General features: G+C 41.2%; 1 protein-coding gene and 1 pseudogene across 1 annotated transcript in view; one reads left to right on the forward strand and one right to left on the reverse strand.

The window, feature by feature from the left end:
• Positions 1-3448: 3448 nt before the first annotated feature.
• LOC114507309 lies at positions 3449-6224 on the forward strand (annotated as a pseudogene).
• Positions 6225-8013: 1789 nt separating this feature from the next.
• WNT2 (Wnt family member 2) overlaps positions 8014-21227 on the reverse strand; it is a 47256-nt gene continuing 34042 nt past the window's right edge. Inside the window, exon 5 of the mRNA XM_028526234.2 lies at positions 8014-12422. Coding sequence (XP_028382035.1) covers positions 12193-12422 — 230 coding nt within the window. The 3' untranslated portion in view covers positions 8014-12192. The remainder of the gene's footprint in view (positions 12423-21227) is intronic.

Below are 21227 nucleotides of genomic sequence, written 5' to 3' on the forward strand. Positions count from 1 at the left end.
GGTTTTACTCATACATATCAAAGAATGCTTTTTTTACCTGATGTCAAATTTCTAGGATATTTTTTGCAACAGGAGTCTTCTGTTTTGGATATTTAGTCTGCCATATTACCAGAAATATAAGACTCAAATATTTCACTTAACTTATCCAATGCCATTTCCCCAACATAGGAGAAAATATTTGGGAGATGATAAATTGTGCCAGATATTCATTGAATAAATACTTGTTGAATTAAGGAATAAACCTAAATAACATTACTGCACTTTAAAAGAAAATTTCCTAAAATAGGTTCTTAATATCCAGGTACTATTAGTAAGGGTAAGAATTTTAGGTCCCATTTGAGGACCATAAAAAGAAAATGACGTTTGGTAGTGAGTTGTCCCCCACCACATAGTTGTCAACATAATCTACCCTGGGATCTGATTCTGCTATAGTTGTTGTAAGGAAAAATGCTTACACGTCCAAGAAATAGGAAAATTGCTTTTGGACATAATCTCACTGTATTTATTGCTCCAAAAGAATGAATCACATTCTAGGCAGGATTATACTCCCTAGATTTTATTTATTATTTATTTATTTATTTATTTATTTATCTTACGGACTACCTTCTCACAAATTAAAATGCATGTCTGGGGACAGTTACTTTTCATCATGAATAAACATAAGTATAAATCTATCCCATATACTTCTAGAGTAATTTCAATAAAATTCTCCACCCTCTCCCCTGACCCATCATTTAAAATTCCATGTAAACAAAGTTTCCCTCTTACTCTCTTATATATGTTTCAGATATTCATGTAAGGACTTGTCCCTGGTTCCCTTACATTCTGAAGAGATGTTCCTTTTGCTGATTTGGCCACCATCAGAAACAATCCTAACCACAAGTCTGGCCTAAGTGAGCAGTCCATTAAAGATCAACCAAAGGCCAGTGCCAGCCACATGTATTGCTCCAGTCCTGCTGGACTGTTTCTAGATCAGAAAATAGAAGAAGATCCCCTATTATTCCTAGAAATATTAGCTAATAATCTAGGGTTATACTCATCTTCTCAGTTTGCTTTATGGAAGATTACCCATAGTTCATGTTAAATGAGGTGAAAATATTGTTAGTAAATGCTCATATCATATTTCTATATATTTTGTACCTTCAAATCTATTTTGTAAATAGATTTGAATGTAATTCTGAAAAAAATAATCTTGGGGCATTGTTGCTAAGAAAATTTTTACTTTCTCCCTTATTCCCAGGGTTAACAGATGGTCACTGGTGCCAATTTAATGCCAATAGCAACCCCCAATTTCAGATGCAATGAAGAATGGAAGTTTATTCAGGCAAACAGGTCAACGGTGAGACAGCATGGCTGTGAAAACAGCTCTGCTATGGAAAGTCTCAATGGTGAGGCAGTGTGGCTGTGAAGTGGCCCTGCTCCAATTTACTCTGGCAAATGTCTTCAGTATTTTTAGCCAGAAAGATGCAGTCCTCAGTCTTTGCTGGAAAGGGAACGTGGGCTCCCAGAGCCAGGGGCAAGCTGGCTATTTAGATAGGGGGACCAGCTTCTGGTCCCTAATTGGTCTATCCTCCTGCAAATAAGGACCCCGAATCCTTGCATTTTGGCCAAAAAGGCCCTGTCTTGATTGGTCAAAATAGAGCCGCTTAATTGGCTGAAGCTGTGCAGCTCTGATTGGCTGGGAAAAGCCTCAGCCCTACTGGTTGAAATAGGATTCCCCAAACACTTTCTGAGGGCGGGCTCACATGGCAGAAATACAGTGCAAGCAGGCAGTTTAGTGCAGAGGCCTCTTCACAAAGTATAGTTTATGGGAGAGGCCCCTATCCAGAAATGGCTGCTAGGCTCTGTGTTTTGTTTTGTTTTTTTTCCTTTTCAAATTTGACCCAGTTAGTCTCCAGGAGCCCTTCAGAGTAGGTTTCGTTTTTTCTCCTCAGGGTTCACATGTGTAAGAGGGCAAGACATATGAGAAATATTTTTTACAATTATTGACATGTTAATTCAATCTGGGTAATAAAACATTAGGTAGGACTTTGGGGAAAATGCTTAATAAATAAATCATGATTCATACCATGTTTGAGTTGATACATAATAGTTTTTAACCATCTTCAGCTGTGAACTGAATCTATACCTGACAGTAAAAGTAGATTTCTTATGACCAGTATATCAGATTTTCTAGGAGAATATCAAAACTACTTCATTTAAATAAAAGTACATTGCTAAATGTATAGCTAAAAGTCACCTGCTTTTTGGTAGAGTTTTGTTAAGTGTGTGTCTACATATAATTTGCTGTCTGGATTTCACATAAATGAAATCAGCACAAAAATCCTCCTGCAGCCTACCCATCCTCATTTACATTTGGGGAATATGGTCATGAAATCAATTAAGTAATTTTCAATAGCCCATTGGACAGACTACTTCTCACTGAGTTTTAATCAAAGGGAGCTCTGATATGAATGAATGTAAAGAACATCAGAGAGTTAGAAAATGAAATATTTGAATCCAGGCTCTGCCTCTTACAAGCCTTTTTATGATGTTAGGCAAATTACTAAATCTTTCTGAAAATTGTCTCTTTTCAAAAAAGAGGATAGTTATGTTGATACCTAAGGGTGGTTCTAAGGACTAAATCCCATCATTTACGTGAAAGTACTTGTAAAGTAAGAAGTATTGTGCATGTCTCATGCTAGCCCTACCAGAAGGCTCTGAGCAAGAGCACTTCTGTCTTAGTCACTGTTACATTTCCCGTATGTAGCATAGCAGTTGACTCACAGGAGATGTTCAATATATTCTCATTGAATGAATAATAACTGCTCTTCTTTGAAGATGATTCAGTGCCTTGTTTACATTACAGTCCAAATCATGAAATTGCTTTTGTTTTCTCATGAATCAAATGTGAGGAGGTTGGAGTAACTTATGTGCATTTTCCCTTCCAAATGTGACATTCTGATTCCATGAATCCTCACTCTCAGGATCCTGGAAGTGTCACAGAACCTCACTGCTGTATTGAAGTCCCATATCTATATGACAAAACACCATAACTTTCAGAAACTGATTAATAACATGTCTAAAAATGTAAATCAGAGGGATCATTTGACCCAATTATTCAGTCAGTTCAGAAAAAAAGAAAAAAAATCACCAGTGAATGAATCATTAATAGCCAGAAAAAGTCAAATTTGTTTGTCTTTATAGATTGTCTACTGAGTAAGAACTCCAGTTACTAAACCCTGTAGAAGAAGGAACTTTCTCATCTGTGAATCATGATTCTAATAAAATCTCCAAGGGCTGGTGAAAATACTTTAAAAAACACTAGTGCTTATTATTTCATGAGAGTTGCTGAGAAGATATAACATATTGTTTATAGTTACAGCAATATGTGGGAAAATTAATCCTGTCTCTTTCTACCTGTATTCTTAGGCTGAGAATATTTGTGTTGATTAAGGATGATTCCACAATGACGACTCAGAGTTCAAGGTCTTTCATGAATTCTTTATTACTATTGGAGAATAATTACCAAGGAGCAGATGCCAAAGTTTATATGGGTAAGTAGACTTTTAGAGACTCCAATTCAGATTTCGTTTTCCGTGTTCCTGCTATTTGGCTGGTGCATGACCTCCACCTGCAACATGAAGCCCCTAAACATTTACAGATAGGTTTGCCAAGCTTCCCAACCTCTGCTGAAGTAACCAGTATGAATAATGTGGCTGAGTATATACCGGATGCATCTTCATCATTATTATTTGAATTGGGCTTACAGGTAGTAATGTTATTCCTCTCATCTGTGGAACTTAAGAAAAGATTGCAAGACTATTAAAATAGGATTGGGTGGCCTGTCTGAGGAAATACAGAGCCTGTGACTCAATTACAGGGGCTTTCATAGGGTCACTCACTACTTGGAAATTACAAAATCGAGTTAGTTACAAGTCCAAAAATAGTCCAAATGGTCAATTGATCATGTTGATCAGATTTCAATCATGCTATATTATCTAGAACTAGATAATAGTATGAGGGAACAGGTAAAGAGTTATTTATTCATCCAAATGGTTCCCGTGTGCTCACTTCTATGGGCAACTGGAAATACAAATTCAGTCGGGCCCATGAAAATTTGTCAAGGTAAGGAAGACAGAATTTCTTCTTCCTTCTTTCAGACAGTTATCTCTGCCCCAGGTTTTTAGCCAGTGGGATTACCTTTTATTTTGTCTATCATCCAGGCTTCTTTCTCTTTCTCCACTCTACCCCATCTTGCATTCAGCCTGTGCTGTCCCTTCCCACCTTTGCTTGCACACGTTAGACAGCACACTGATTCTTTCATGCCACTAAAATACCATTCATACAGGCTAGGGTTACCTGGGACAAGGACATCTGGGAACATGTATATGTGCTCTCTGTGTGTGTTGGGGGGAATGGGGGCCTTTTAATGAAGAACCCTACAGATGATGCCCCTACCCTACCTTAAACTGGAAATTCTCACTGTTTCTTTGCTTGAAATTTAGCTGTGTCCAATGATGGGGATGATGATGAAGAAGATGACTCTGAAGAAGAACCTATGGAGGTTGTACCAATCAAAGGCAAGAAAGCTGCAAAAGCTGTTCCTGTGAAGGCAAAGAGCACAGCTGAGGGTGAAGATGAAGAGGATGTAGACAAAGAGGAGGACAATGAAGATGATGAAGATGATGAAGATGATGAGGAAGAGCCTGTCAAAGAGGCACCCGGAAAACAAAAGAAAAAAATGGCCAAACAGAAAGCTGCTCCTGAAGCCAAGAAGCAGAAAGTGGAAGCCACAGAACCAACTACAGCTTTTAATCTCTTTCTTGGAAATCTAAACTTCAGCAAATCTGCTTCTGAACTAAAAATGGGTAACAGTGATGTTTTTGCTAAAAACAATCTTGCTGTTGTGGATGTCAGAATTGGTATGTCTTGGAAGTTTGGCTATGTGGATTTTGAATCTGCTGAAGACCTAGAAAAAGCCTTGGAACTCACTGGTTTAAAAGTCTTTGGTAATGAGATTAAACTAGAAAAAAAACAAAGGGAAAAGAGAGTAAAAAAGATCGAGATGTGAGACTTGTGGCTAACATACTGTCTTATGAAGTTACTCAGGACGAATTAAAAGAAGTGTTTGAAGATGCTGCGGAGATTAGATTAGTCAGCAAGGATGGAAAGAGTAAAGGGATTGATTATACTGAATTTAAAACAAGCTGATGCAGAGAAAACCTAGGAAGAAAAGCAAGGAACAGAAATAGATGGGCAATCCATTTCCCTGTACTACACTGGAGAGAAAAGTCAAAGCCAAGACTATAGAGGTGGAAAGAATAGCAATTGGAATGGTGAATCAAAAACTCTGGTTTTAAGCAATCTCCCCTACAGTGCAATAGAAGAAACTCTTCAGGAAATATCTGAGAAGGCAACCTCTATCAAAGTGGCCCAAAAGCAAAATGGCAAATCTAAAGGATATGCATTTACAGAATTTGCTTCATTTGAAGATGCTAAAGAGGCCTTAAATTCTTGTGATAAGAGAGAAATTGAGGGCAGAGCAATCAGGCTGGAGTTGCAAGGACCCAGGGGATCACCTAATACAAGAAGCCAGCTGTCCAAAACTCTGTTTGTCAAAGGTTTTTCTGAGGAGACTACAGAAGAGACATTAAAGGAGTCACTTGATAGCTCTGTTCAGGCCAGGATAGTCATAGATCAGGAGATTGGATCTTCCAAAGGGTTTGGTTTTGTAGACTTCAACAGTGAGGAAGATGCCAAAGCAGCCAAGGGGGCCATGGAAGATGGTGAAATTCATTAAAACAAAGTCACTTAGGACTGGGCAAAGCCTAAGGGTGAAGGTGGCTTTGGGGGTCATGGTGGAGGCAGAGGTGGCTTTGGAGGCAGAGGTGGTGGCAGAGGAGGCCAAGGAGGAGGATTTGGTGGCCGAAGCTGGGGAGGTTTTGGAAGTGGAGGAGGCTTCCAGGGAGGCAGAGGAGGAAGTGGTGGCCACAAGCCACAAGGAAAGAAAACAAAGTTTGAATAGTTTCTTTTATTTTTGTCTTTCTTCTATTTGAATGAAAGAACTCCGGGGTTTTTTACTCTGTTACCTGATCAATGGCAGAGCCTTCTAAGGACATTCCAAGACAGTATGCAGTCCTGTGGTCTACTTGGAAATCCGTATAGATAACATTTCAAGGGAGATACCCTGCTGGTTTTGACTGGATATTCAAATAAACTTTTTAAAGAGATGAGTGATAGAGTTAACCCCTATCTGTTTTAAATGTATATTGTTTCTTCCCATGTACAAAACCATTTTTTCCTACATTTGTGTGAGTGTGTACATGTGTGTGTTGGGGGATATAAAGGAAAGCAGAATGTTTTAACATAATCATTTTGCTTCAGCAACTTTGGGACAAATTAAAAGTCCTAAACTCTGGTGCCTCAAAAAAGAAAGAAAAGAAAAAGGGAAGGAAGGAAGGAAGGAAGGAAGGAAGGAAGGAAGGAAGGAAGGAAGGAAGGAAGGAAGGAAGGGAGGAAGGAAGGAAGGAAATTTCGACTTTTTCCATTTTTCAGTGTCCCTGCTTTGTTATTACCCTCCTATCTGTCCTGAGAAACTCAAAATTACCCAACTATTTAAGGCACGGCTAGACTATTCTCACTCCTCCACACTCTAGGCCATATCTTGAGCTTCTTTTTCCCACTGAGTGTTGTGAAACTGAGGAATTCCTAAGAAGAACACTGCTGCCAGCTGCTAAAACTGCATTGTTTCTCCTTGCTAAACTTCCATCCTTCCTTTGTTTCCCATCATCCAGGGACATGCAGCGTGGCCTAAATGAGCTTCAAGTCTCAGCCTGTCTCATTCTGCCCATGATGTTGAGGGGTTCTACAACTATGCTTTTTCCAAAAGTTTCCTTCCCAACTGGCCTGATACACTAATACTGAGAACTCATCCTGTTAAACTAATACTCCCAGTGAGGTATTTCTAACTGAAAATGGCAGAGATGACTCACATTTGCATAAAGGACTTAACCCAACGTGTTAGATCAGTGGTTCTCAACTGGCAACAGCTTCACTCTCATTCTCATCACCTCCTACTCTCACCGAGGACATATGGCAATGTCCAGGGACACTTCTGATGGTCCCAGCTGGGGACCAGTGGAATTGTTTCTGGTATCTAATGAGTAGAGACCATGGCTGCATCTAGAGATCCTACAATACGCAAGACAGCCCTCTCACCCAAAGAGCTAGGTAACAAGGAAATATTAACAATGTTTAGGCAAAAATATTTGAGGCAATGCTCTTTGCAAAACACATACAGATACATGTGACACCACCGCTTCTTCAGATCATCTGAGCAAGGGAGTTTCTGGAAGGAACCATGGAGTCCTAGAGGGACAGTGAGCTGTCTGACCATGGAGCCACCTTGGGGTGTCTGAAGTGCAGAGTCAGCACCTTGCTTAGTTAGGTCACCCCAAAACATAGTTCATCAAGGGGAGAAATGGCGATGGATTTCTTTTGCTGGGGAGAGTTTATTTCCATGTTCTGAGCTTTTGCTGCTTGTATATAAGCAGCATACCTAGTCAGGATACACAAAACTCAATAAAGGGGTAAGGGATTTTGTTATGTTTTTAATCAAGCTGAAAAATATTATTTCAGCCCAGATCAAATATGTACATAGAAAGCGATAGTTCAGAGAAGTCATCGGCAGTGGGTCTAGCTGCTGTGGAGAGACACTGAATTTATAAGCACCACAAAGCATTCTGGCACCAAGAGGGTGCAGGCCTTACCTGGTAAGCACAGGAGAACAAAGGGTAGAAACCCGGAATAGTTTCTGAATCCAGAATATGCCTTCTGCATTAACTCACTAGAGTAGTTATGAGTAAGGTAAGTCAATGACTTCCCCCAAAATCTTTACAAACTTGAAAGACACCTCTTGATTAGGTTGTGTTAAGTGTCCTGAGAAGAGACAAGGGGATAATTCTTATAACCTGCAGGGATTTCTGTTCACCAGAGGGTTTGGCAAGACATCACAAGCATAAAATAACAAAGTCAACACTGAAAATTCACTTTATTATGTTTTGATTTCACAGAAAATGTAGACTTGTAAATAACAATAGTTCTTTGTAACAATCTGCATGACACTTTTATTAGCTCATGGAAGTGGGAGGTTTGGTTAAACAGGAATCCATGTGAATATCAGTGAAAAAAAAATCCTAGAGCTGGAACAACAATGATTTAGAAAAATAATGATCATGTTGGGCTTTGCAAACCACCTGTCACCTCGCTGATCCCCAGAAAAATGTAAAGAACATTCTCATGGATGACTGAATATTTTCTCTGCGGATGTAAGGAGAAGGTCAGAATAAGCACGCCTTAGCTGTCAGTTTACACCAGTGCACTGCTTTTCAGAAGTTCAGCACAGACTTGACAAAAGCAATTCACCAGCTTTGGAACTGGTGAGGTCTATTTGTTAAGAGTACAACTCCTGCTCTTAAGATAAGGAAACCCAGATTGAAGTACAGTAAATAGACACAAAAGAATGGTTCTGGTCCATTGGACGCTTCTCTCAGCCTTTATTTTGAGAGTGGGCAAGAGGGGAGATGAATGTTCTGCAGCTGAGCGAGACAACGCCAGCCCTGGGCCAACCTTTAATCAATGGGAAATAATAACAAAATCCTGGCCTGAAAATGCCATCAAGCTCAAGCACAAGCATGGTCATGTTGGCTGCTTCTGAAAGGCCATACTTCAGGTCTCACAGACTCGATCTACAAGTCTATGATAATAACCTTAAAAGTTAATAAGACTGAGGATGTCAATGTGAAGGTAGATCTTTTGACTTTAAAGCTATCTTTTTTGAAAAAGAAATGTGATACCTGATATTTTCAAGCTACATAGTAACTCCAAGGAAAAGGAATATGTTTGTGATGATTATTGGCAGCCTCTGGCATAGCTACACAGTAGGTATGGAGGGTCTGGGCAAGGCCCGAGGCCCTGAGCCTCGAAAAAGGTGCTGGGAGGGGACAGGGGAACAAAAGTAGAAGGAAGGGTGGAGGCTACCAACAAGGGCTGAAAGAGCCAGTCTCTGCCTTCACCAACCTCAGCTGACCACTCAGCTACCTTGTTCTTTTCCTCTCACTCCCTTTCCCATCATCTAGCTCCATGCAGACTACACTGCTCTTTGACAGATCCTTCTGGGATGCTCATTTTAATCTGGTGATCCTTGTAGAAGATAGTCAGTGTTCTGAGGTGCTCTAAGCCCCTCCACTCCCATCCTGAGCCCTCTGTGGTCCAATTACATGCCAGGGCACTCCTCCCCAAGGCACACAGAGCCAGAGTCATGTGTGGTAATGGCATGAGGGGCTTTTGTGCTTGAGCTCAAGCCATTTGAGGAGGTAAATGGCTGTCTGGGAGCCTGTTAACTAAATGTACCTTGACAAGCGTGCTCACAGAAGACAGATCAGTCTGCACCACAGACTAATTTAGGGAGGCAAACTATTGAAGAAAACAACCCATTTGCTAAGTCTCAGAGTCATGTGCAGATTTTATCTTTATGGAAGACAACTCCAGTGAGTTAGTCAAGATCTCCTATTGGAAGTTTTTCAGATATTGCAGAAAATTAATGAATATAATCTTGGGATTAAAAACCTTCAATTAAGATTTCTTTTAACTGGGAAGTAATTTGTAAGAGGATATGACCTGAATAGAATCTCTCATTTTGTTTTGGGTAATTCATGCCATGTATTCCGTTAAAAGCCTCAGATAGTCAAGAGTTTAGTATATTTTAGAATCAAGGAACATCAGTCCTCACTAAGCCCTAACAAAATTGAATTTGAAATTATCTTCCCCACTTTGTTCAATGTTTTAAATAATGGAGATTCCCTCTTTCAGAAGTAAGAGCAGGTAAAGATACTTAATTCTCTTATGCTGTCCACAATGGCCACGTTCACTGCCACTGGAGATGGCTGCCAGAGTGTCCCTTATAATTTTGGACAATTTATTCAGGTTTTTACATGGATATGCTTTGTTCCCTTCTTCCCTACCAGGAAAGATGCATTTCAGCATAAAAGAAAGTCAGATCTAACCATCCCAGGAATAAGAAAAATGAACATTGCCTTTGGATGCTAAAATTTAGAATCTACTGAGTGGATCCTGAGACAAACTAGTTTTATTTAGTAGATAAAGTGCTTCACTTTCCTGAATACTCTTGGAGTGTGGGCCAGTCTGTGCCAGAGCACTGGGATAATGGCTGACACTTGCGCAGACCCCTTCACCTCTATTGGTCTCAGTTTCCTCAGACATAAACTGAGGGCAGCTGAGATGTTCTCTAAATATTTCCCTTGATTTACGACTTCATCATTCATCCAGTAGGAAAAAGGGCTCCCATGAGAGTCCCTTTGTCTTCCCAGGAAGGCACTGACAGCGAGCCTCAGTGTTATTAAGACTGAGCCCGCTTGCCCAGCCTTCCCACTCCCCACGGGCCCCACTGAGCTTAGAGCATCTGCTGTCACGTGCCACTCCTCCCAGCTCCGAATCCATAGGACAAACAGAGGGAGGAGCTGCTTTGGAAAAACCAGACAAGTAATTCTGGGTTTGGGAAGTGAGGAAAAAGAGATGAATGCTGTCATTTTTAAGAGGGTTAGAAGGCAAATCTCTCTAATGAGAAAGTATTCCAGCAGGTTGTTTTTCACAAACCTCAGTCTAAATATCCTCCGTGAAGCGAGGATAGAGAAAGCAAAGGCCAAATTAGTAAAGAATGAGCAAGGATGAATAATTTGACACTAGAAGCATATAAGGAAATGTCCTGTTAGTCAACACAGCTCTGTGAAGAGATCACATTTTGAACAAGGAACTAAATGCAGGAGGGGACATGGGAAGTAGCTTTATATATTTCATTTTTTTTCATATAATATATAAAACGGGTGAGGCAGCCTCTCCATTTCCCCTGGATGTCATCTTTTAGCTCATGGCAGAAGCCAAACACAACTTGCATAGTGATACTCCCATAATTACAGCTGGATCTTTTAAATATAGTCTCCAAGTTATGATTTGTTTGCAATATAATATACTAGGGTTACCAATTTATAAGCAAGTCTATGTGTCATTTGCTTTAGGCTACGGTACTTTGTCATCTTGTAAGCATCAAATGAACACAATTATATATGACAGGTCTTTAAAATGTGCTTGAAGGGTGATGAGTACTAGTTGATATTCCTCTGCACATGTGGCCAACTTCTTTTAGGCATCTGCTTGTGGCAGAAGCTGTCTGGGCATGACTTAGCTCTGGAAACCTTTCTGTCAGCATTTTGGTTCCCTGCTCTTGTCATCCCAAAAGTTTTCATTCTCAAAGCTGTTTGAGTTACAAAATTCCATAGGTCACATGCATCATACCAGATAGGAATTTTATTCCCTCCCCTTTAATCTGTACAGACACATTTTCTGATACTCTACTCACTAAATTATTTTCCTCCATCTTCATCTGATAGTTACGGAATACTGTCAGATGTCAATTTTCTTTTCAACTCTCTTCAGATCCTAAGTGAGAAAGAAGTCTATTCCCTAAAAGTCCTTTATATCAAGGGGGGCAGTAATGTAAAGCAGTCACTTTCTGAGGCTTTTGTTGTTGCACAACAGCCCACCTTGTTGCATCAGACATTAATATGGCAATAAATGCCTTGAAATAGATGCATTTTAAACCTTAAATTTATTGAAAGCCACCCTTCTCCAGGTAATTACAAATTACCCCAGGAGACTGTGAAAATCGCTTGATAGGCAAAAAACCTTGCTTGGTCTTTTTAAAAGTTGGAGGTAATTCAGTGGTAGTTGATCCTGATTTCTTTACATTACCCTCCACTGAGAAGTATGGAATTGAACTTGAGCACTTGCTGGAAAACATGGATAAAACTCTTCTGAGATACTCTCTCCTGGCCAGCTGCTCTGGAAAATGCAACTATCTAGGTGAGTGGAGACAGTAATATGGGCCCACACCCCTTCCCCTCCAACAGCCTGACATAACCAGGAAGAGATGTGTCCCAGAATGCCGGAAGTGGGGAGGGCAGGCATGCTCTCTGTGCAGCATGTGGCCCCAGTCCTGGGGCTCCCAGTGAGGGAGGAGAGGCTTCTGTTGAGACAAAGGCCACATGGCTCCTGAGAGTACCCAAAGGCCCAGTGATCTTGCAGATCCAATGGAGTCCTTGAGGGAGGGAAGGTGGATGGTGACTTCCCCTGGGGTCATGTGGGAGATGCCCAGTCAGCACTCTTAGGGGCCTTGCAGGTGTGCACATCCAGGGCCTCCAGGCAGTCCTGACAGCGCACAGCGCAGCACCAGTGGAACTTACACTCACACTTGGTCATCCGAGTGACGCGGGAGGTGTCGTAGCCTCTTCCGCAGCACATGACTTCACAGCTGTCCATTCCTCGGGAGGTCAGGTTGCACACACGGCCAGCTGTACCCAGGGAGCCTGGAAGATAAGCGGGGAGGTGTCACTGAAAGGTGTGGGTGGAATGCCACATGTGTCAGGAGAAGAGTTACAAAGTCATCTCCAGAAGAAGGCTCTGACCCCTACTCACCATAGTCTGGGTCTGTACCACCAATTCTGGGGGCCAACCACAGGGAATGCAGTGGTCCCAAGGGGGCCAAGTCTAGGAAGAATGGATGTGAATGGAGCTTTGGATCTGCCTTGGGCAACCTGACTCCAGCATTCCCACTTCTGAGTTAGAGAAAACTTTCAGGTCATCCTTACCTAGCCTTGGATTGATGGATAACTGATTGATGGATCACTGATTGATGGATCAGAATGAAAGAGGGATCTATCCTAGTCCCCTCTCCTTACCTCAAACCACATTAAGTGAACTGTGGCCAAAGTTGGCTCTCTCAGAATTTGTCAGGGTGTAGCCCTCTCAAAGGGAGGTGATTCTGTGTCCGTAGACCTGATTACTCTGGCTCCTTTGAAAGCACAGAGAACTCTGGTTGATGAAGAGGCAGTGTGGGTATCATCTGCATGAAACCTTGAGGAGGGATATATACCTTTATCCCTCTTGGGGATACCTTTTCTGGTTTCTGGTTTACCTTTTAGGCTGGGCCTCACAGGCCATCTGGATGTGTGTGAGATACTTGGTTGAAGCCAGGAATCTAGGCCTTTGATGAACAAAATTGGCATAAAGAACCCATTTCTAAGAAGGACCACTGGAATATCATCTTAGTTAATTAGGGTGACGTTTGCTAAATTTATGTATTTCTTCCTGAAAAAGAGCCTCCAAAATAGGAAGCCTCTTAATTTGTTTTGTTGGTTTGGCCAAAAAGTCATTACATGTTTTTCTGTAAAATACAAAACACGTTTCTTACCTTCACCAATTACTTTATTGATCTGGATATTTTGACTATGTTGGCTATTTTGACTATCTCCTGCTATTGGCTTCTAGTGGGTAGAGGCCAGGGGTGCTGCTAAACAAACATCTTCCAGTGCATAAGAGAGTCCCACAGCAAAGAATTACTTGGCCAAAATGTCAATAGTACCGGGAAACTTTGCACACCACTTTTGACATACTTGATCAGTCACAGCACCTTCTCCACACACTGCACAAATCTTTTTTCTGCATTTCAGTTGTGCTTTTACCTTTCTTGAAATAATAAAGCCTAATATGCCAAAAACGTTGCGCATCTTCTTCCATCTTCAGTATTAAAATGGCTGCACAAAAATTCACCAATTTTGGTAGTTTTTTTTAAATGCACACTTACATGACTTCTGTTATAATACAATCTAACAAAGTTGTTTCAAATGAAGTTAAAGACAACTAAGCACTACTAGAGCCATCATATGGAAAAACCTAAATGTACTTTTTGGTAAATCCAATATTTTGGCAGAAGCACCCAGAGTTCTTTTACAAGGGCATTATCAGACAAGAGCACCAAGTATAGTGGACATTTTCAGAGTCTGCTCAGCTTATAATGATCCTTTCTGCTTCTTCCTCCTGAAGAGAGGTGGGTTCCTGGCAGCCATAACTGACCAACATTACCCCACCCCACTTTGCTGGTGGCAGGTGATTGGACCAGGAGTGGGCATCTGACTTACACTGGGTAAATTGGGTGTATTTCCCTGGGGATTTGTGACCTTTTTAAAATTTTATTTTTCAATTACAGTTTGCATTCAATATTATTTTGTATTAGTTTCGGGGATACAGCACAGCAGTTAGACAATCATATCCTGGGTGATTTTGATGGACACGGCCAGTCTTGCCAAGTATAAACTCAGTAGCCATTGGTAACCAGCGAGGCTGTGGATGAGAGTAGGTCCGCAGAGAGACAAGAACAAGGCAGATGTACAGGGGCAGAGTGGGTAAGATATGGAAAGAGAATGCTGCTCAGATCCTGGGCTGTTTTCTAGTCTCTTCTATATCTAACCAAGGTCTGGCTGCATTCCAACCCTTGGATTGCTACAGACTTACAATAAATTCTCCTTTTTAGCTTAAATCACTCCAGTTTCTATTACTTACAATCAACAATCCTAAATAATTAACAAACCTAGAAAAGCCATACTCTTTATTTTTTAAAAAAATCCTTTCATCAAGATGAAAAATGCAGTGACTTAATTCATTTTCCCTTCCTCCATTCATGTAACTAAGAATTTCTCCTCTTCATAACTCCTACAGTGCCTCGTGACTCTCTCTGTGTTTATCACAATCTGCACTGTGTTCCAATTATCTATATAAATGTCATGTTGCCCTGACTGTCAAGAATGACCAGAGAAGCAGCCAGGTTCAAGCAGGGCGTGGGGTCAAGAAGAGGAGTGGGAGGGGCAGAACTTGAGCTGCATGATCGGGCCACTGACAGCAGGAAGACAGGCAGGGGAATTTCATGAGGAGAGGAAGGATGGCTGAGGGCTGGGGTCAGGGTGGTGGGTGGGTCAGCCAGGGATGGCCCGGATCCTACGTTGTGCTGAAGAAACAAAGGGTTAGAGGAGGCAGCAGCTGGGCCTGGATTTGCAGCAACCATCAGGACAGTGCTCAAAATTACTGATTGTGCAAAAAGGACTCACTGCCAAATGCTGCCTCTTAACAGCACACCCATTTTTTATTTCAATAAACATTTAGTGAACACAAACATGTGTAAGACACTGTGCTGGCTGCTTGGAGATTTTGTCCGTTTGCTGAAAGCCTGTTATGGTAAATTTTTGTGCAAAGCACCGCTGTAGACAAAGCTGAAAGATGGGAGAGTGAGGCTATTTAGGGCTTGAACAAATTGGGGTTCAAATCCTAGCTGTCATGTATCAACTGTGTGATCTTGGGCAGGTCTAATCTCATTAAGCTTCCGTTTACTTCTATGCAAAATTGGGATAAATACAGTTCCTTCCTCATAAGGTAATGGTGAGGAATGAATGAGATAATGTACGGAAGTGCTCGACACAGTAAGTGCTCAATAAATGGTAACCATTCATTCAATTAATAGGTATTTATTGAGTGCTTACTACGTACTAAGCACAGTTCTGGGAGCTTAAAGTTTGTCAGTGAAAAAAACAAAGATCTTGTCCTGCTGTGTTTGTGTTCTAGGGGAAGTGAGCCAAACATATATAATAATATTTATTGGCATTAACATTAATAGTAACAAACAGGATTAGAAGAGGAGATGTAAATGACATAGTTTTATAGAAGAGGTAGTGTTAGAAATATGACATAAATAATGAGTAGATTTGCAGGAAAAATGGAATGAAAGGCATTCCAGGCAAGAAGGAAGCTCCCAGTTACTGAACTTGGGGGTGGGTGGCAGGGGGTGGCAATTAGAAAAAGACTGAAAATGTTCATTTGGCTCAACAGTAAGGAGGTAACTGGTGCCCGTTGAAGAGGGTGGCTTCAGTGGGATGATATGGATGATGCAGTGGATTGGAGAGTGAATAGGCAGAGAGGACAGGTGACACTGAAAGGAGACAATTTTCAAGAAGCTTGGTGACAAAGCAGATGAAAAAGCATAGCTGCATGGAGTGATGAGGCTGAAGATGGGACTTGATGGTTATTTTAGGCCATTAAGCTTATTGGCACCTTGTTAGTGTAGCAGGAGATGTCTGACACAATTCTGCAGGCTTATGTTATTAGAAGTTAGGGTAGTGATTTCTCTGGTGGGCAATGGAAAGGGGCATGAAGGAGGCTCCCAGAACACTGGTCTTCTTTTGGGTTCTTCATCTGGGCACATGTTATGTGGGTACCCTCATTCGAGACAATTCACTGAGCTGTGCATGTGTGATGTGCACTTTACTGTACGCATTTTATTTTTCAATAACAAGAAGAAGGTAGAGGAGGAGGGGGAGAAGGTAGTCACAGTACAGAGACCTGAATATGTGTGAGGAGCTGAGAAGCATTAAACATGGCTGGGATGCAGCATTCAAAGGGGAGACTGCCAAGAGATGAGTTAAAATGGTGGGTAGAAGCTGCATTTTGTAAGGCCCGGGTAACAAGTCAAGGGGTTTAAACTTTAATCCAAAGCCAATGGAATGCTATTGAAAGTTTTTACACAAAAAGGCAATGAGATTTGACTTGCGGGTCAGAAGAATCACTATGGGTGCTGGGGTCTGATGGCTCACAAAGGCCAGAGTGAAGACAAGGAGGTAAGTTAGAGACCAATAAAGTGCTGTGGGCAGGACACGACATGGCCTGGATGGGGACAGTGTGGGTGATAATGAAAGGAGTGCACAGACTCAAGAGATGTGGTGACTGACTGGTGACGGAGAGGATGAGAAGTCCTCCTAGGTTCTTGGCTTGAGTGACTGAGTTTATGCTGGTGACATTCCTTGAGGTGAGGGCCACCTGGGGAGGAGCAGGCTTTGAGAAAAGATAATGAATTTACCTCTCAACGTGTTGTGTTGAGTTTGCAGTGACTGAGTCATCCAGGTAGGAATGCTTGCTGAAAATGCTCTCTAGGACTCAGGAGAGAGATCAGGGTGGAGATGCAGATTAGGAAATCTTTTGCTCAGAGGCCATGGGTATGAATGAGACCCCCAGTGGGTGTGAAAAGCACTCTCACCTACTATCCCAGAGGCAACTCTAAAGTTTTATTTTTTCATGGTTTGTTCATAAGCCCTCCACACCAGTTAACATTGTTCACTTCTACTGAAATACACTTATCAAAATATGAATATATTACCATTCAGTTAGAGCTTTGTCTCCCCCTTGGATCTGTAGGGCATGGGGGTCAGGATAAGGAGATCTCACTCCTGAATCAGGCTGAGGGCCTTTTCCTGACACTGAACTCAGCAGTCTTTCCCTAGGGGCTTACAGCCTGAGGATGTCTGAGCTGGTGATCTGACTAGGACTTGAGTTAATGGTCATGGTGGTTTTTGTCTCCCAAATGTGGAAAACTGAATTGGACTCTGAATGAGAAGGATTGCTCAGTGAAGTAACCTCAACCCCTCAAAACTCTGAGGAAAGCCTACAAAGCAATGGCCACTGACAGAACTTAACCCAGAACTGGTTTCAGTAAAGGAGGAAAAGATTCTGGCAATGGGGTATCTCAGCAGTTCAATGTTCAGTTATAGAATGCTGGAAAATACGATTACTCTTAACACACCTCTATCCACTGGCTGCACAATGAGGGCCCAGAACCAGGAGGAAGATAAGAGGCGTTTTTGAAGGTTGATAGCCACTTATGTGAGAACAGGGTGGGGGCAGTCTAGAGTGGTAATGGGCCCCTTTAAGGTGTCAGCGGCACCCAGGAATGGGCCACCACAGCAGGGATTGGCAGGCTCTGAAGTCCAGGGAGAGGATGAGGCTGCACAGCAATGCACTGCTAATGGGCCCTGCTCTAGAGTTTAGATCTTATTAGATCTAATGACAGACCGTAGGGCAGAGGGCAGTTTTGACATTTGCTGACACCTGAGCAGAATATACTCATTGAAAAGGCTGAAAAAAGCATTTCCAGAGTGCAGAGCTATATAAAATTTGTGGATATTGCTTTCCTTTATTGGAATTATATAAGGACTTGTTATAATTGATAGCTATAGGGTGCTGCTTCAGTGATCTCTCACTAGCCTTTTCAAAACTAAAAGCATGGCCATTATTCTTACAAGGATAAGAATCAAGACTATCATGTGCAACATGCACATTCTCTTTAGACAGGAAGCCACACAGTTTTATGGTCTGCCCACTTTTTAAGTTCTGAATTTTTAGGCCATATATTTTTAGATCTCTTATCTAAATAAAATATCAAGTTATTAATGAGTCACTTCTGCCTGGGCCACAACAAGAACACAGAGGGAAAACAAAACCAGCTATACCTATCAGCTTTGTGCCCAGAAGGGACAGTCTGAACATTTTCAAAGCCAAATAGACCTGAGGTTCATCTATCCTTCTTTTCATCTCTCTCCCCCCTCATTCTTCTTCTTTCTTCTCTACCTTCTTTTTATTCTCTTTATCTTCTTTCTGTTTATAATTGGGGTCGATATTTATGGAGCACTGGTATGGGCTAGGCCCTGTGATAAGCATTTGCCCACATTGTCTCAGTTAGTTCCCATAAGCTTATAAAGTAGGTTGTATTATCATCACCATTTTGGGCGCCAGCCAGGGCCCAAAGGAGAAATTTAAAAATATTATTGAGCCCTGGCTGGCATAGCTCAGTGGATTGAGCATGGGCTTCAAACCAAAGTGTCGCAGGTTCGATTCCCAGTAAGGGCAGATGCCTGGATTGCAGGCCATGGCCCCCAGCAGCCGCACATTGATGTTTCTCTCTCTCTCTCTTTCTCCCTCCCTTCCCTCTCTAAAAATAAATAAATAAAATCTTTTAAAAAATTAAAAAAATTTACAGTTAAAAAAATATTATTGGGTAATAACCCTATCATTAGTTTTCCAAATTGATATATTAAAATGATAAATGCACATTTAGATACTGCACATTTAATTTATTTATATGAATAAATTAAATTTATATGAATGATTAAGATCATTCATATTGCTTAAAATGAAATCTCTTACTGCATTTTAATGTACTCAATTGACTTAAGAGAAAGTGACAAGTTAGAAGCTCTTTTCCCTGACTTCTCTTTGCTTTCTGCCTGTGACGTGTGCCCAGATGTGTGGCCTGTGTAGGCACAGGTCTTAGTCCCTAAAGAGAGGGCTGCAGACTCAGACTTGGTGAGCCTACCCTTCTGTCATCTTCACACTGTAATGAGATCATTAGACTAGACTCAGTGTCAGTTAAGGTCCATGCAGCTTGTAATCTCTATACCATGGGAAGGTGTGGGTTCCAATCCAACCTACACTTTTCCTTTCCTTAGGTGCTGTCTTCACCATGACTCACACGAAAGCTCACATATGCAAGGGGAAAAGGATGATGAAGAATTAGAGTTTCTATACCACCTGAGTTTGTGACCACATCATGTGCTTTTGGTGCAGCAATGCTGAAAGAACTTTTCAGTATCAAACATCCCTTCTCCAAAACTATAAAATTAATAATGGAGTCAGGGTTTCTAGTGCAAAAACATTTCTGTCTCCACCAACATGCATCTTCCTGACAGCCAAGGAGGATGGAGGGCTTTTGCTAATAGTTCCCAGACTCACACCTCTGGGACCTGGAGGAAGGGTGCTGTCTCGTGTTCCTTCTCTCTGTGGATAGGCCTGTGTCTTTGGAAATTCCTGCCACTCCAAGCTGACAGAAGCCCATATGTTGACCATTAGGGTGTAAAGCAACATTCACTTAAGCCTGTCATCCAATAGACTGTTTCTCCTCTGGTAGACTTACACGTTGTCATTAATGACACAGATTTATCGAGGGAAGAAAAGAATGTTAAAGAGAAAATGCTAGAGACTGCACATTCATTTACTCACAAGGTTTACCCCTTCCTTGCATTAAGAATTGCACAGTAAAGCTAGGAAAGACTATGTCTCCACTTAGATGATTTTATTTAATGTTTTCATAATAACTAGGAAAAGTGTGACAGGCACAGGAAATCATGTCCCATTAAATTAGCAAATGCTATCATGGAATTAAAGTTGCTGAGGTCAGATTCTTTAAGGTTTTCCACATCTGGCACTAACTAGCCCACCCAAGGTTATTTCCCACTGCCTCCCACCTGTGTCCTCTAATCAGGCCATCTTCTCACCATCCCACTGAAGTGACTTTCTGATATCACAAGCTGGTAGACTGTTTGCTCGTAGGAATTATTCTCATCTGCTCCTCTGGACTTTCCTCTGCCTCTAGATTGAAAACTTTCCCCTCCTTCAAGATTCAGGCCTGACTCTGCACCTTTCATAGAGCTCTCCCTGAGTGTTCCACACTTAGTTGATCTCCTTTCTAAGTCTTACAATGCATGTCATGCAATAGGGCTCATTTTCTGTTTGTTTTAAAATGTTTGATGAGCCCTGGCCAATGTGGCTCCATTGGGTGGAGTGTCATCCCATGCACCAAAAGGTCTTGGGTTTGATTCCCAGTCAGGGCACATACAGGTTGCAGCTTTGATCCCTGGTTGGGGCTGGGGTGCATATGAGAAGGCTGCCAATTGACGTCTCTCTTTCTCTCCCCCTCCCTCTCTCCCTTCCTCTCCCTTCCTTTCTAAAAGCAATGAAAAATAAAAATGTACTCAGGTGAGGATTAAAAAAAATGTTTGATGATTTCTCACGCATCTTGTATCCCCAAGGACAGGGATTAGGTATTATATTTCTTTTACATATTACATGGTGCTCAGGTGGCCAACATATTAAATTTAATTTTAAAAATTAAGATCACCCTTCTCTTGCCAAATGAAAGCATACTTCTCCAGGGAGCAGTCACCCAGTTCTTAGGCACAGGGGTGAGAGTGGACTAGCTAAAAAGCCTATTTTATTCAATTTATCTCACTTGATATATATAGAACACATGCAAACACTGTGGCTCATTTGTAAATGATAGATTTTAAAATGACAAATTAGAGTTTGTGGCATCAAGTTTAGGTCCTGTTATTGCAAACAGAGTAAAATTAATTAATAACTCATTCACTTATTGAATCACAGGACCCTTATGAATTTCTAGGTGAAACATATCTTAAGAGATCCAGAGAAGTTAATATGTCCATGGTGACCCAATTAATACTCAGTAGAAATAGTAATAGGCAGCAATAGGTAGCCCCCAAATCTCCTAATCCATAATACAGGGCTCTTTTCCAAGGAACAGGAAATGTAAATACTATGCATTTGAAAATATTCATTTTTTACAAATATATAATGTCTATTCTACATTTAAATAAATGGCAATTTGATGAAGTGGACTTAATGTTATGGATAAAATGACTATAAAACAGTTGGATTTTTAA

The sequence above is a fragment of the Phyllostomus discolor genome, chromosome 10, assembly GCF_004126475.2.
Source record: "Phyllostomus discolor isolate MPI-MPIP mPhyDis1 chromosome 10, mPhyDis1.pri.v3, whole genome shotgun sequence".
Taxonomy (NCBI): domain Eukaryota; kingdom Metazoa; phylum Chordata; class Mammalia; order Chiroptera; family Phyllostomidae; genus Phyllostomus; species Phyllostomus discolor.